This window comes from Cricetulus griseus, chromosome 6, assembly GCF_003668045.3.
Source record: "Cricetulus griseus strain 17A/GY chromosome 6, alternate assembly CriGri-PICRH-1.0, whole genome shotgun sequence".
Lineage (NCBI taxonomy): Eukaryota > Metazoa > Chordata > Mammalia > Rodentia > Cricetidae > Cricetulus > Cricetulus griseus.
In genome coordinates, this window is record NC_048599.1 from 62442448 (window position 1) to 62459291 (window position 16844).

Below are 16844 nucleotides of genomic sequence, written 5' to 3' on the forward strand. Positions count from 1 at the left end.
AGCCAGTGATTAAACAGAAAGACCTGTCCTGGCTCCATCCAAACGATTATATAATAGTGTTGGATGACATTTGCCTTAAAACATAGTTGAGGTGTTAGTGGTTAATTATTGTAATTTTCATGAGGGGTAAGGAGCTTTTATAGCAGCCAGCTTAATAAAAAGCCTGCAGTGCATAAAATTAACATCACCGGCTGTGTACACTGGAAAGTTTAGTTAGGGGAAAGTATCCTACAGTCCATGGTGTTGCAGAATAAGTACATGCCTGGCTTCTTTCTCTTCCATCTCCCTTCTGTAATTCTTCTAACTTTTTATGTGATCACCAATCAGTAAATATCTGACATAAGGAGACTGCAAAGTGACAGATAACTTGGTGTAATACATTTTACTCAATTTCATTTCCTAATCAATCTTTTCTTGTTTCCTTCCTTCCTTCCCTCCCTCCCTCCTTCTTTCATCCCTCCTTCCTTTCTTCCCTTCTCCTCTCCCTGCCATCTTCCTCCATTTCTTTCCTTCTTTCTTTTTTGATACAGGATCTTGCTGTGTAGTCTAGATGGGACTCAAACTCATGGCAATCCTCCTGCCTGAGCCCCTGAGTGTTGGGATTATAGGCATGTACTACCATGCTCAGCTAATTCCTTAATCCTCTTTTTCCATCACATCTTTGTTGTGGAGATTTGAACCTGAACTATATTTACAGTCATGATTTCTAATCTAGGTCTTGACTTTGAGTTGATAGCTTGCCTGCTAACGCTGCTGGCAGCACTATTTGACATTGATATTGTTGATCCCAGAGATCTGGATCATATCATCTTCTACTCAAATTCCAAGTATTAATTTACAATCTGTTTATGGAAGATCTATAGGGGGAAATGTCTGTTGCTGTTGTTCCAAGTAAGAGTATTTCCTTCGTTTGTCTTACTTTGGTTTTATTTCAGTAGTACTATCTGCTGAAGGTATTATAGTCTTAGTTTTGAGAAAAATGACAGGCTGCTTTTTTCCTAATTAACTCTGTGTCCGGGTATCATGGCAAGATTACTTTCACACAGCCAAGTGGTTTGTAAGTGGCCTATGCTTGTTCTCAACTATTGTTTACCAATTCTGAGGATTGTGATTTCTTTAAAATTGTGTCCTGTGCTCTATATCCCACCCCCTAAAGAATATACTTGCCTATGGGTCCGAGGGTTTAGTCAGTCATAGCACATAGGTGACAAGTATACAGCTTTGGCCCCAAGGCTGCTGTGTTTCATGTGTGGTTCCTGCTCTCCCTGTCTACCAGAGGAAATTCCATCTCTTGCCTGCCTTCATGTGGTGCTGATAAAGTCCTTCCTGTACATTAGAATTCCTGTTTCCCTTTAAGCTACAGCAGTGGTATTGGGAATGGTCAGGAAAGGGGAGGGAAACAGGAGACGAATATATTAGCAAAGTAGCATGAGCTGGTACCTCCGGGTTTGCCTTGTAGTCCTTCAAAGTTCTTCAAGAAGCCACTGTTCGGTCACTTAAAGCGAAAGTGTCAGCTTGCTTCCAAGGTGGCAAGCAGACCATGTTAGTTTCATTTTAAAAATTACCAGTTGCGCAAATTAAGTAGGGTTTGGTGTTTTTGAGATATTGATGACCCGGTTAATATTGCTTGTGTTTTTTATACAATCTACCTGTTGATAACATTTGGAGAGTTCAGACAGACTATTTTAGGGCAACGCATTTGAAAGGTGTAAAGAGATGTCCCATCACACATCGTTGATCCCGTGCTCTCTTGCAGGGAGCATTGGATTTTGTAGAGCCTCATATTCTGATGGATTTTGTGTCTGAGAGCACCAGGAAAATGTGTTCTGGTTATAATAGAAAAAGTCAGAAAGACATTTTAAGGCAGTTTTTTCTTACTTCAGAAGTTAACTTCACTTGGATGTAAATTTGGATGTAATAGGATGTACACACTTAGAAGAGATATGTCAGTTTTAACAAATGTATATACTGATGTAACAACAACAACAAAAAGATACGTAGAATAACATGCCTGTGGCCGCTTCTGAAAATACTAATATGTACACTTTTTTTTTCTCCCTCTGTGCCTATCTGTCTTCATGGTTCCTCATATATGGCTTAAATGGTAACTGTGGGAAAATTCCTTGGCATCCTGACATCAGAACCCTTCATCCTGGCGAGACCATGATGATGCAACCTCAACTCATTCAGCAGGCACCCCGGGGCCCTCCAGTGGGGGCCATGCTTCCCAGAGTGGAGACAACAGCAGTGAACAAGGTAAAAAGTTAAGAATTTTCCTTGTGCAAAAAGTAAGCATGACCAAAATAACTTCCATATTTCACGGTATCAGTCTGTATAAACAGGAGAGGGGCAGGTAAGGATGTAGGGAGTTTACCAGCTGCTTGGTAAGGAGTCCGGATTCCTCTTGTTACTTTATTTAAAGACTCAGAATAAACTATCTAATCTTAAAGTCCACATTACAATAATAATTGATTGGTTCTGCCAATTCCCTTACAAATGTGGTTATCTACACTACTTTGGTGTGTAGCAGAAAGACAGACCTACCTAACTGCTGTAATCCAGAAGTGGAATTATACTATAAACAGGATATTTGATTATAATATGCACTATAGGAGTTCTTTATAATTAAAGCAGCCACGACTCTAAAGCATGTAAGATGAAAAAATTTGTTCTTATTTACTCCAGAAATACCTGCCAAGGGTGGGGGTGGGGTGTAGAGTTTATACAGACTCTTATTTTGGGAAGATGGACTTTCAAATTCCTCAAATATTGTTTGTTCTGGTTATAATAGAAACAGTGAGAAAGATATTTTTGAGGCAGTTTTCCCTTACTTCAGAAGTTTACTTCGGTGTAAATTCGGATGTAATAGGATGTACACACTTAGAAGAGATATGTCTATACAGTTGACATAGTGACTTTTGTCCCAATTTTTTTTAAAAAAAAAAGTAAATTTCAGAAGGCAAAGAGAACAACTGGAGATGTCAAGGAAGCCTTCTGAAATTTGGAATGAATTTTGCCATTTACAACAGAGAACAATTGTATATTGGTAGGGATGGCTCTTCTATGGATAAAATAATCATTTGCAGGAAGATGCATTATTGAATGTGGTCCAGGAATGTGTATAGATTTTACTTTTTAATATTTTGCATTATATGGTGTCGGATCTCTTAAGTCTATTTTATCTCTATTATGATTCTGTTTACGGCCACAATATTTAAGCATTCGACAGGTTTCCAAGTCAAATACTGCTTTACAGCTTGAGCTGTAATCATACAGGCCATTTCAAAGGGAGTCATTGGTGTCCTGTGAGTGTACACCTTCCTCCATGTTTCTGGCAAGGGGTTTGGGACTCCTGAGTTTCCAAGTGGGTCTAGAAACTGGCCTTTCTTGGATGTCTTTCACTTGTAAACAAATCCTGTTTAGAATTTGTCTTATGATGCACTATCAAATGGCAAGGTATAGAAGAACCTGTGAGATACATGTATATTGATTTGAATACATCAGTTGGACTGTTTGTAAAAATAAACTTCATCCTAAGACATTTTGAAGGTATATAGATTCAGTTCTGGATCTGCAATTCAGAGGTTTAACTGTGGTTCCCAGTGACCCCAGGTCAAATGCAGAAAGCTTTCCATCATTCAGTCCTCCCCACTGCCCCACATTAGGGCAACACAAAGGCTGAAATATCTATTAATAAAAACAAAACACCCTCAACATTGCATGGATGGGTGGGGGCTGGGGGGGGAGAAGGAGAAACAGACTTAATGGCCTAATGAGGCTATCTTCCAGAAACTTCTCCTGTGTGAGGCTCCCTCTGACCTTTCACTTGGCTCAGGAGCCCAGTGCTTCATTTTTCACATTCTTGCAATTACGTTAACGCTTCAAGCATTTCTGACTCCATGTCAGCTAGCGACACCAGGCATAACTCAACACTGTGAGTTTTTCTCTTCTCTGTAGATTCATTAACAGGTCACCAAGGTCCCAACTGAAATTTAAAACTGACTGGTTCTGTTGGGTTAGTTGAGTTATGGTGAGAGGGATAACAGGAAGGGTCAGAGAGAGAGGAGGCAGGAGAGGGAAAAATGGAGGCTTTGGAGCAGGGAATAGCTACCACAGCAGACAAAGCATGACGTTTTATCACTCTAGTTAGTCAGTTTTATTTTATTAAGAGTTTTTGGTCAAGAAAGAGAAGACATTTAAGACATCCTCTGTCGAGAAAGAAAACACTGAGCCCTCCTTGCTGTGGGTAGCCGCACCCACTTATCCCTTGCTGAAGGATTTGATCCCCCAAGCATTTTGTTCCTTTAATCATATCTCTGCGGGATTAAAGAATGGACGCGGTGGCTTATGTCTGTGAGCACTAGGAAGGCTGTCTCCCCTTCCTCCCCCTCAGCTGTGTTAAACTTTGAGAGAAAGTGGGGGAAAGTTATTGTTTCTATAAAATGGAGACTGTTCGTGCAAAGAGAATTTTTCTACCTGGCTCACTGTGTCAGTGGTTAAAACACATGCATGGGGGTGTTCTGGGCTTCTTGTTTTGTTTGTTTTTGACAGCAGACCCTAAATTTTGAAGGCCAGACTTAAGTATGTTTTGCTCCCATAATCTTTTAAACATGTTTTCAAGATATTTTGATACTTTGTTCCACAAAAATGCTCAGAGTAGCTTTCAGTGGGAAAGATTAATTATCTGCTTCAGGGCAAAGTCAGCAGAGGTATTGACTGAAATCACATATGCTTATCATAGGTTAGATCTTCGGGTTGATGTAGAATGGAAAACCTGCGAGGGAAATTTATGTTCTTCATATTAAATATATCATAATGTTTCACTGGAATCTAAGTTTGCAGTTCACAAGAGACTTCCTTACTTCTTCAGAATTTATTAGCACAACAGGCATATGGAAAACTGTAAAACGATTCAATTTCCAAACAAATTATGATAAACACAAGAAATAGGGATGAATTGTACTAAATACAATGTTTTCATACACATTTTAAATTAAACTTTAATAGCCATATGCTATAAAACAATACATGCATTTATGTTGCTTTATAATTTTTGTGAATACTTTTACAATAATGATTCTAACAAATCTTGACTTTGGAACCTAAAAACACCTTGTTTCATGACCTGATACTGAAAGAGCTGTCGTTTCACAGATGAAAGGTTATCTTTTCATATGGGTGTTTGCGTGATAAACTGAAAAGAGAAAAAAATGAAATTTTTAATATCATAAGAAATGAACTCAGAAAATTTGGTGTCTTACTGTCTTTCCAGCCACACACCAGTCAACTGTGTAAATATGAAGCCCTTCTTTTCATTCACTAGGTTTTCTGTTTTCGAAACGCAGCCAAAAGGAGGGCATTTGTCTTGTTAGTTGCATTAGAATGAGGAAGGAAATCTGGTTTTTCAAAGATAGAATTAGGGTACAGCTCTGAGCCTGACATGCAGTCAGTAAACTGGGCTTTGATAATAAGGCTTGGGGTCCCTAGTTCTGTACCTGCTGATTCAAACGATGCTTTGTGTTTCACTGTGTGTTTTGCCAGTGTGAAGACTAAGCAGCAGCCTCCTTGTTCCTAGAGCACTCTGAGAGCCTTAGATAAAAGGCACAGTATATGTACAAAGTATTATTATTATTGATGGGTTTGTGTAACTCCCATTAACGCTGATGGGAGTTACACATGTGAATTGGCAAGAGAATAGACCCCTCAGTGTTTAGAGCACATGAAATTTACATTTTTTCCAGTGCCGTAATTGAGATGTTGACAAATTGGAGAATATTGATGAGCCTTTGTTTTAAGTATTTCGTGCCAAGTTTGTTTTATTTTTCCTGGTTTGAACAATGGTATGGGTTCAGCAACAGTGAATAAAAAGGGTAGAGTAAAGATAACTTTGTATTTCAATATTTTGATGTGCCAATATGAAATAAATTGTCTTAGGCAAATGGAATATGCTGTTTTAATCATTAGCTATGCATGAAAGAAAAATTGATGTTGACATCTTTGCTGTAAAATCGTTGTAATGGGGCCTTCCTTACAATTCATTTTTGTAAAATTCATTTTGTACATTTTGCAGCAATTGAACAATCCCTGCACTGTGAATAGGCAGGATTCCCAGAAATACCGAGACAGTTGGCCCAGTAACTGCTGAGCTCACAGTGCACACCACACACACGTTAACCATACTGTTGCCAGACCCAGATTAACCTAAATACATGAACATGCTAGCATCTATATCTCTAATCGCTCAAGACCCTGGGCTGTCCAGGCCAGCAGGGTTCCCCTTGACTCTGCCACCAGACCCCTCCACTGATGTCACCATCTATCATCCAGGCAACGAGGCTAGAATCCCACAGCTAGATATTTATTTAGTTATTATACAGTTATTTAGCAACAGTAGTGTTGAAATCTACAAAGGTCCCCTTAGAAATGAATGGAAACCCTTATAGTGACACATGTATAAGATATCATGACGCTTTTGAGTTTATACTATGTTGCAGCTATGAAATAACATTTTCTCCGCTTTAAATATTCCAGTTATATATTTAAAGGAGGAAGGGGGAAACCCACTTACTGAGGGTCCTGAATATTCTCTGCTGGGATTTCTCATTCAGTCTAGGAAAACTCTGTCAATGGAATGTTTTCATAGTGGCGGCAATCTCTTTAAAATAACCCTAAATACAATATGACAGACGCCATCTGGCATCATCTTTTGCTAGTTGCTTTTAACTTTTATTTTTCCTAGAGTTGAGTTCACCCCAAACTGGTCACCTACTTATGATAAATACGATAGCATCTCTTTCCTCCTGATTGTTATCAACACGTTTTCTCTCCAACTATAATTGACAGTTGGACATGGCCAGAGAAGAAGCTGTTCTATATAAAATATTCATATGGCACTTCCTCTCCCCCCCAATTAAATAAAAATGAAAGCTATCCTTCAATCACCAGCAAACATTTAGGTATATTCTGCTGATGTTCTTAGGATATTTTAGGTAGTCGCCATGAGAAATAAAATTAAAGTCTTCTAATAAATACATGTTCTAGGAACATGTAACAGTTGCCCATAAATGCTTAAAAGCTTTCTATAATTGCTGTTAATTTTGAGTAATTTCATTCCTATATATATATCAACTTACTTGAAAAATCCAGAGTTCGGATTTCCAGATTTCTTTTAACTTAGTCATGTAAAGGGATGTCTCCTGATGCCAGTTAGAGTTTAATTTAGAGTAGTAATTAAACTTGAATACTGCCTCATAAACAAAAGATAAACAATAAACCAGCCACGTTCCCTGCTGCTTCATAGCTTTCTTTCCCAGATGTTTTAGCCTGATAATTTTTACACAGTGAACTACCTAACATGGAGTTTTGTGGACAGAGGTCGAAATGTGTTTGTTTTCCCCCCTTTTCTCTACTTTCTTCAGTAATCCTTTTGTTTCTCTTCTAAAAGTATCATTTAGGGAATTTCCTATCATTTATATATATTTACGTTCTGATAAAATAACTACTTCATGTAGATGCGTTTTATAGATAACTATAGTATTTTTTTTCTTAGCTATCACGTATTGATTTTCTTCCTAAACTAACCTGATCTCCAGCGTCTTTCACCCTTAGAACAGGAACATACTTTCTTTAGGTCACAGTTGGATGACAAGTCAAAGGAAAGGTAGGCTAGACAATGAAGAGTCCTTTTTTACCCCTCCCCCTATCATCAATGCATCTCCACCCTCTACCAGGACTACTGTGGGGTTGGTTCTTCTTTGGGTTCTGAGGGTGTCTCTGTCCAGTTCTAGATCCTTCCACTGTCAGCCATGATCTTTCTGATTGTCAGGTACAAGTGGGCTGTTCAGTGTGGAAGCCATGTTATTTTCACTGGGTGGGGTAATTACTGAAAGCTGAGAATAGCTGCACCAAGACAGGGGGATACTTTCATGATCCCATTAGCATAAGAGTGGGTAAATTATTCATGCCAAGTGAGGATTCTATGGGGAAAAGTATAGTTAATGCACAGAGTTTTTAAATGTATCCCTTTCTGCTCTGAGACTAAATTCTTGTTGGAATCAGTTCTCAGACATTTACGGGAAGGCTCTGGTGGCGTGTTAGATGCAGCTCATGTCTCTGTGTTTGCAGCATTCTCAATAGAGACCATCTGGCAAAGATCCAAAAGGTGATTAAACAAAATGATCAGCTCTTGTTGCTGTGTTACATGTCCAATACTCTGGATTAAAAAACATGACCCACGACAGTCAAGCTAACGTCATGCTGCTCCCCCTTCCCCCCCCTTCCCGTATAAGAATTCAGATGGCCCACAAATGTGTGTGCCATCTTTGTGTCCTTATGGCCCATAATCATGAACAGGTTGTGCAAATGGTTCTTTCTGTAGCACTGTCTGTTCCAGCAGCATAGAAGCATTTCATATTAATTGGGTCAGTCTAATATTCATATTGACATGGGGAAAATTACTAAAATTTATTCTTATAGCAGACAATGAATATGTGTGCTTTCTGCCACGAGGGGAGTGAAGCCTGACGACTGCTTGTGCAACTGATTAATTTTTCCTAAAACTGGAGAAAATCAAAGCATGGAAAACTGTCAGTCTCTGGAAACAGTGCACAACCCTTTGTGACAAAACAAAATGGACGGGGTGGGGGCTTTCGGGGGAGCTTGTGGAAGGGAGCTCTGGTGTTAACACCATAATCAGGGATGAATTTACAGTGCCATTCTGAAGAGTCCTCCCTCCCCATAAACAAGCTGATAATCACAGGGAAGCTGACTTCCAATTAGCTTTTCCTTCCCTCACCCAGATCAGCATGTTTATATGTCTTCCTTAAGCTTGGATGTGTCTCTACTGAGTTGCTACAGCTCATGTCAAATTCGAAAGTTTGGAAATGAAATGTTTGATTATGAGGAACTGCTGCTAATAAGCAAGGTAAATTCAGCCACTCATTTCACGACGGAGTTAAGGTAAAAATGCCAAGATTTGTGACTAAGGGACAGATGTATCTTATCTGTGGGGTTTGCACCAAATGCTGAGCAGAAATATAAATTGAACAAACCAGACATTGTGAGGAGTGATTGAAGAAATATTGAGATGAAATCTTGGAATGAAATATATATGTATATTTATAACAATACTGCGAATTGCTTACATGTCTCATTTGCATGAGTCTGAACTGTGATTTCATTAAGGGCAGTGGAAAGTATGTCAGCTAAGGCATTGAGAATGCAACACTATTACTCATTAGGCTCTTCGGAGACTAAGACTGACCATTTACCATTGTGGAAGTCTATGACTGATTGCCCAGGATGTATTTTAGTGCAAATGTCAAGAGAAGATAAAGCATAAAGTAGAGAAGGAAAACATTCTCAAAAACCACTTGAAAACATCATCATTCCCTGTCAGCCGCCCTTTCCAAGGGAAAGGAAAGCTGTAGGTGAGAGGGGTGGAGGGGCAGAGGACTCAAGGAGGGGAAGTGAGGTCCCCTAGAGTCTGTGCAGTGTGGCAGATGAAAGGGACTTGAATAGCCTTGGGGGTCTTAAGGCTATTATAGGGCAACTCAAGCTCTCTTATCATGCTGATTTTTCAATTGATTTTTGGCTGAACAGTACTTGTTGAAGCCCTCCAGAGCATCAAACACAGCCTTATGGCACTATACATTGTAATACACGTGTTCTATTTTTCCCCTTTCATTGTCCTTGCTTTGGAAGATCAGTCTATAAAAACACCAGGTTACTTAACCTCTTCTTTTTGCCCCTTCCTATTTCTACCCGAAGGTAATCTCTTAAGATTGTTTGTGGGTTTATTTGTTGATGGGAGGGGTTAGCGGGAGAACTTTGTATTTGGTGTCCCCTGTTCACATCTGTCTTTAATTTGGTCTCTGAAAAGATTTCTTATGTCATAGCAGACAATGGTTTTCAGCCACTTTAACTTCCTAACATGTAGCCCTGTGTTGTCTGAAGTAATCCACTCCCTTTCTGGTGACAAGCAAGAAAGAAAACTGAAATTTAGCTCCTTGCTACAAGTGAGGTGAAGCCTGTTGTTAGTACCCCTACTGAGCAAGGATTCCCTGGCAAGCAGAGGTCTCTAGCAGGGATGTCATGGAAGGAGACCTAGCAGGAATGTGTCCTTGGGCCTCTCTTCTACCTAGGAAGTTCTTAATCTGACACTCTAGCATCCCCCCACCACCCCATGAAGTTTTCCCTGCCTGCCTAGGCATGAGCCCAGTGTTCCCCCTTTTGCACTTCCATAGCATTTCTGTGTCTCTTAGACCATCTCCATAGCCCTATAAGGATAGTGTTTTATTCCTAGTTTCTCTCCCAGCTTTTCTGATGCAGGACTGCCATCTACTACCACTCAGCTGGGCTATCTAGCAGTCATGAGTCAGCTTTTGAATCTATAAACAGGACCCATAGACATCACCTTCTTTTCCTTCTTAAGGCAAACAAATTAAGGAAAACTTGGTGCCTATGGATTTTGTCATGTTTGCCTAGACATACATGATCTGTTTGGAATGTATCTATGCATCTGTTGCAATCCTGATTACATTCCTTAAGGAATTAAAAAAAAACAAAATTTAAACATTTTGAGCATTCATTACTCGCTTAAAGGAGCTGAAAGACACATAGCTCAAACTTAGAACCCTTTGGAAAGTAGTAGTCATTAAAACTTAAATTTGCCTCGTTAGTCTTTAGCTATGCACTTTAGCTATGTGGTCAGAATTTGAAGATAGGATTTCTTCATATTATACTGTCAAAGAGAGAAGGGTGGGGGAGAGAGAGAGACTAAATGGTAGCTCTGATGAGAGACTACATTGTATGGAACAAGGATTTTCCTATGATGACCTGTTTGAGATGGGTTTGACTTTTGGAGACATCACTGATCTTCACAAACATATAAAGGGAACTGGAAGTGATTTTCAGCCATCCTTAGGAGGGCAACATGCATTTGCTGATGATATATACATGCACTTTAGTTTTTTATAAGTAGCATTTAGGAGATATCCTTATTTTTGCAGTCCTTTGCATCTGCCCAGGTTGAAGTCAAGGATCTTGCACTGTGGGTTCAATAGTTGCAACTGAAGGGGGAAGGCCTGAGAAGCAGACTTGGATTCAAGTCTCTGCTCTAGTCAACATGGTTAGGTAACATGGAGGGAGCACTACCTAGCCTGCATGTTGCCCTGGAGGGTATATTAAACGAGAGTATATACGTGGGGCACAGGGCTTTGCCCACAAACAGCAGTGCTTAGTTCTCTCATCCTTCCTCTCCTCTGTCCTGTGATGACACTAATTAGCTAAAGACCTTGGGTGTGTTGCATACTCTTTTGAATGTGCCACATAATCTTTGCAGACTTGTCTTCTCCTAGAAGGTAGACTGAACTCAATGGTCTTGTAGAGTCAAGGTCTGGGCAGCTAGTGTTTCCATCCGTGTTTATTTATTATTTTACTTTTATACTTTATCTTATATGAGACTGGCTAGAAGTTCTTCATCAGGGGTGTGTAGCATGAATGTTCTATGTCCTTGATTTATGATGCACAGTCGGATAATATTCTGTTTCTTGCCTATTAGTTCAAGAGAGCTTTTTCCTTCTCAGTTTATCAAGAAAATAAGTAGGCATCAGAATTTACTTTATGGGTAATGGTGACATGACGCAAATCATATGCAGGACAGCTTAGGTTGTAGTCTTGGTATGGGGCATTATGTAAACACAAGCAGCTTCCTCCTCGTCCTTTATCCACCTGGTACGCTTTCTAATTTCTAAACTTACACAGGTGGAATAATATGTGAAAAGCATGACAGAAGGTCAGATTCTATCCGCAAACCATTCCAAATTGTTCCAGAAAATCTAATTAGTGGTCAGAGGTTTTCATAGTTAAAGGTAGATATCGAGTCCTGAAGTAAAGACTCTTAGTTCACACGGATCTATACCTGCTTACCTCTAGTATGGAGCTTCTTAATGTTTTTCTACTTGTGCCTCTCTTGACCTGAGAAACTTTTATGTGAATCCCAGATAAATAGGTAGAGGAAACATGCCTACAAATCAAGAATTTATTCCTAATAAATAAGGAACTTTGTTTTAGAACAATTCATATTTACATATATTTTGCCATTTATTAAGAGAAAATAAATGTATGCATGTATAATGTAGATATGTTTATTTTTATATAAAAAACTAAACTTGACACTGCAAGATGTAGAGCATCTTCAGCTTTTTCACAGATAATCCATATTTTCACTGTAAAAATCAACTGAGAAGACAGATTCCCAGAAATGAAAAATGGCACAAGTGTAGGGTCATTTCTGAAATTATTGGAATCTCTGCTCTAATTCCAAGCCAAAACTCAGTATATAATTCTTCCTTTGGCACTGGTGCTTGAACTCACAGCCCCCTGCATGCTAGTCAAGCAATCTATCACTGAATTACATTCCCAGCCCTACTAAATATTTTGTTTTGTTTTAGTCAAAGTTAAGACAGCTACTTAAAGACAATTTTTAAAACCAAACATTCTATCTAACATAGAACATTCCAAAGATACACTAATTTGAGGCCTACATGCTAAGGAATGGTGATGGAAAAGTATTATTCAGATTTTTCACAAACAAGCCATTATGTTTCCATGAGAGCAGAAAACCTTGCACGTAGAGTAAAAACACTGCAATTCATAACTTACAATGGTCTCCAGTCTGAGCTGAGGTGTTTCAGTGATTCATAAGTCAGTGTTGCATGCCCTGGTGGCGTGCATGCTACAAAGCAAGCGTGCCGTATGTTCAGAACCAAGACCACAGTGAAACTTCGGAATGCAAGCTCCATCAGGAACATCTTGGGTTTGTTACAAGTTTGATTTTGAATTAATTTTTGCTCATTGCAGGCTCAGAAACCTTTGACTATTGCCAGATTTTTGTGATGCACACAGTCAGTTAAAGTGACCCCTTGTTGAGTTGTGGAGCACAACCTCAGAAGCTGTGAGTTAACAGATGTAATATTGGCTCAATTCAGATATTCTTCAGTCCTTCCTAACTGATAGGGAAAGCTGGTTCTGTTGCTTCCAAACTAAGCATTTTTAAAAGAAATGCTTACAAAAAGATATTAGCAAGTACAAGTTTTCGTATTTCCTCTTCAGATTAACATTTTAAACAAATGCCACCCACTAAACAGAACTTCTAAACTCTCTATGTACCAAACGTGAAGGATGGGGTAAAGTGATAAATGGTTGGTGATAAGAGCTTCTGGAATCTCCTCCTGTCTGATTGTCACACGTGGAGGATGGTGTGTATATGTCTCCCTAGCCCATGTGTTATTTAAATTCAAGGTGCAAAGTTTGTTTTTTGTTTTTTTTTGTTTGTTTGTTTTATCAAGCAAAGGGACTCAGGGCATGAAAGTATAGAAATCATGGCAGCCCCTGCCTTCAGCAGCTGACTATCTATCTACAGTAAGCTGCACGGGGGGTGGGGGGTGGGGGGATGGGAGGGAATTATGGAAGATGCACAAATAACTCATATGAGTCACACATTCATGCAGGAATCATGGAATGATGAGTTCATGAAGAATGGCTGAACTTGCAGAAGGAGATTGGTGTTGAGAGAATAACAGTCTTTGAAGCAGGCAGAGCTGAACTTTCCTTTGCCCCTGCCACTCCCAGATGGCTATTTCTCTGCCTGTTAATTTCCCCACTTGTAAAAGGAGGCTAATAACTTTCTCACAGGGTAGTTATACAATTAATATACATTGACTTTAAAATAGTCTAGCTTGGTAAATAATGGTAGACTGCAAAGAACATTGTCTTCATTCCTTCATTTGTTGACCATGTAATAGTCTCAGATGAGAAGTGCTCCCTTTTCCACCGCAGGACTTTAGTATAAAATTTGGGAATGTACGTAAATAAACATTCATGCTTCTATTGTTACATTTAACATGCAGATTGTTGTAATGTATTTGAAAAAGAGAATGGTTGATACTCTCTGAAATATTTGTGAAAGGTTTCACAGAGTTGGGGAAGCTTTCAACATGCCATTGATGGCCTTTTTAGTGGTTATCTTCAGATGAATAGAATAGAATAGAAAAGAGACAGGGAGGCGGTAGAGCAGAGAAGACAAAGGCTCAGAGGTGTGACGCTATGGGTGTGGGAAGAGCAACAACCAGACTGGACTTGCTGCTTAGAGAGTCTACAGAAAAAGCTGTGGCTGGAGGCTCAGCGGACACACTTGTGCTCACTCTGTGAAGTACCTAGCATTCCTGGTGATGTAAACATACAGGCATGGAAATGCAGAGTGCTGGGCTGATCACAGAAAACATGTCTAGGGAGAGGCCTGGGAATCTGAAGTTTTAACCCAGACTTGGGGAAAACCCCTGTCTGGGATATGGGGAATACATTAAAATAGTTTAAGCAAAAGGAGGTTATAACAAGATTTGCTTTTTAAATTAGCTCTTGTAGACTATGGAGATTACAGAGGAGGAGAAGAAAAGCCAATTGAGAGTGGGGGTTAGTGGTCTAGAAGCCACAAGAAGCTTGCATCAAGCCAGTGGCAGCAAAGTTGGAGGAGAGAACTGATGGATATTGATTGTGAAAGGAGTGCAGAAGACACAGCCCTGGATGGCCAGCATGGCTCTCCGTTGGTGGAGAAAGCAGACAGTCAGGGCAGCTTTTGTTTTTTATTTCATAAATACTGAAGTATGGACTGGTATCCACCATAACAGACCTCATTAGGCCATGCAGAGTCTGTGAAGTATATATGTGTGGTGCATGTTGGTGAGGAATGATTCTTCCAGGGACATAGAGTATTTATAGGCCATGTGGCCTCATGGTTAAACATATGGCCACTGGTATTGGCTGGCTGGCTCACCAGTGAAATCCTCATGTCTGCTACTTGTTGTGAGTGAGTCAGTCTCCCATCCTATATTCTACAGCTAGAGGGCAAGGGTGATAAAAGATAATTAGTTTCCTAGATTTTGTGATGTAGGGCTTAAATAATGTAATTTATAGAAAATGATAGCTGTTTCTTTTATACTAAGTAAATGTTATTATACTTTAAGAAAATAAAAAAAAATAGCCAGGCATTGGTAGTGCCCGACTTTAATCCCAGCACTTGGGAGGCAGAGGCAGATGGATCTCTGTGAGTTCGAGGCCAGCCTGGTCTCCAGAGTGAGTGCCAAGATAGCCTCCAAAGCTGCACAGAGAAACCCTGTCTCGAAAAAAAAAAAAAAAAAAAAAAAAAAAAAAAAAAAAAAAAAAAAAAAAAGAAAAAAGAAAGAAAAGAAAGAAAAGAAAAAATTAGCTTTTAAAGTAGTTGAAATGTGACATTATACAACAGAGATCACCATGAGGACCCTAAAACAAAAAGTCCTGCATTTATCCTTAGGAAAGGGAAATTATTGCCATTTTGCCCTGAGTCCTGCCCCAGGCCTCAGAGCCCAGCTCCACTCAAAAAGGCTCTCCTGCTCTGAGCAGTCACTTCTCATGCTATCCCAGTGCTCCAGGATGTATTTACCTTCCTGCTTGACTGGAAGATACTTGCGGCCAGTTACTCCATCTTAGGCATCTCCTTCCTTCACGCCCTCCTCGGTGCCATGATTAATGTAGAAGGCCTTTGATAATAATAATTATCTTTATTTTTATTTTTTGAAAAGAGAATTGGGTCCATATTGTGTGGGGCGATGAATAGCAGGCTGGGGAATTAGTGCTTGGTTTGGTAGGTAATAGGGACCTATTGAAGGTTTGTGAATGCGGAGAGTGACATAATCGCCTTCCTTTTGAATGCCAATGACCAGTTCTCCACTGTCTTCCATGGTCAAAGTAGCAGACCTGTATGCTTCCCTGAAATAGAGTCTGTTTGAAAGAGTAGATATTCTTTTCAGTGAAGAAACAAATTTCCAATAGCCAAAAAAAAAAAAAGGAAGAAAGAAAGGAAGGAAGAAAGAAAGAAAAGAAAAGAAAAAGTAAAGGGAAGCTTTGATATTCTCTCCAAAGTAATCTAAGCACCAAAATGATTGTGAGTCACATAATTCCCTTGAATATCACCTCATTTTCAGGAATTTGTATCTAAAGACATACTTCTGTAAATGTTTATAGTGTTGTAATTATTAACACCTGGAAATGACTCAACAAGATGGAGTAAATATATCATCTTCAGTATTTGAAAAAGTATGGTTCCCGGGATATTTAAATATGCATTACTTAGAAAAAAAAGAATTTTGTGGTTAGAATGAAGCCTGGGTTAAAGCTGGGTTTCCTCTAGTGTAGGAATTTTCAGCTCCCCTCATTTGCTAAATGTACATTTGAAGTCCGCAGCGGGTAGAAACCCAGAGCTTCCCAGAGCCACTTAACCATTAAGACGGTCTTTCACATTCCCTCTGGGGACTAATCGCCCTCGGAACACACTCTGGGATTCACTGTCCTCCACTCTGCTTCCTTCACTGAAACCCGTTCAGACAGAGCTAATATCCCAGGGAGTCTTCCCTCGTGTTGTATTTAAGAGGTGGGTCAGCATGAGCTCAGGATCAATTTTCAATTGTGTAAAGAGCAATTTCCTCCATGGCCAGAAGTCTTGTGGACTTCAGCTCTTCTTGCACAGTGTATTCTCTGAAGCCAGCTAGCCTTGTACTTACACTTCATTGTATTAATCGATGTGACTTGAACAGTTCTCAAGTGTTTCATTCAAAGGAAGCATATTTGATTACCTCCTCAAGAATGTAGAAATGAAGAGTTCAGCAGACTCTGACATGAACTAAAGTGATGGTTAGCCTGAAACCCAGCATGTTATGCACTTGCCTTTATCAAAAGCAATTTTTGCCAGGCGTTGGTGGTGCATGCCTTTAATCCCAGCACTCAGGAGGCAGAGGCAGGCAGATCTCTGT

General features: G+C 39.6%; 1 protein-coding gene across 13 annotated transcripts in view; it reads left to right on the top strand.

Moving 5' to 3' along the window:
- The window catches only part of Meis2 (Meis homeobox 2), a 207865-nt gene that overhangs the window by 15867 nt on the left and 175154 nt on the right, over window positions 1–16844 (top strand). For all 13 annotated transcript variants that reach the window (XM_027422235.2, XM_027422234.2, XM_027422243.2 and 10 more), the window contains one exon: window positions 2142–2256. In XM_027422235.2, coding sequence (XP_027278036.1) covers window positions 2142–2256 — 115 coding nt within the window. The remainder of the gene's footprint in view (window positions 1–2141; window positions 2257–16844) is intronic.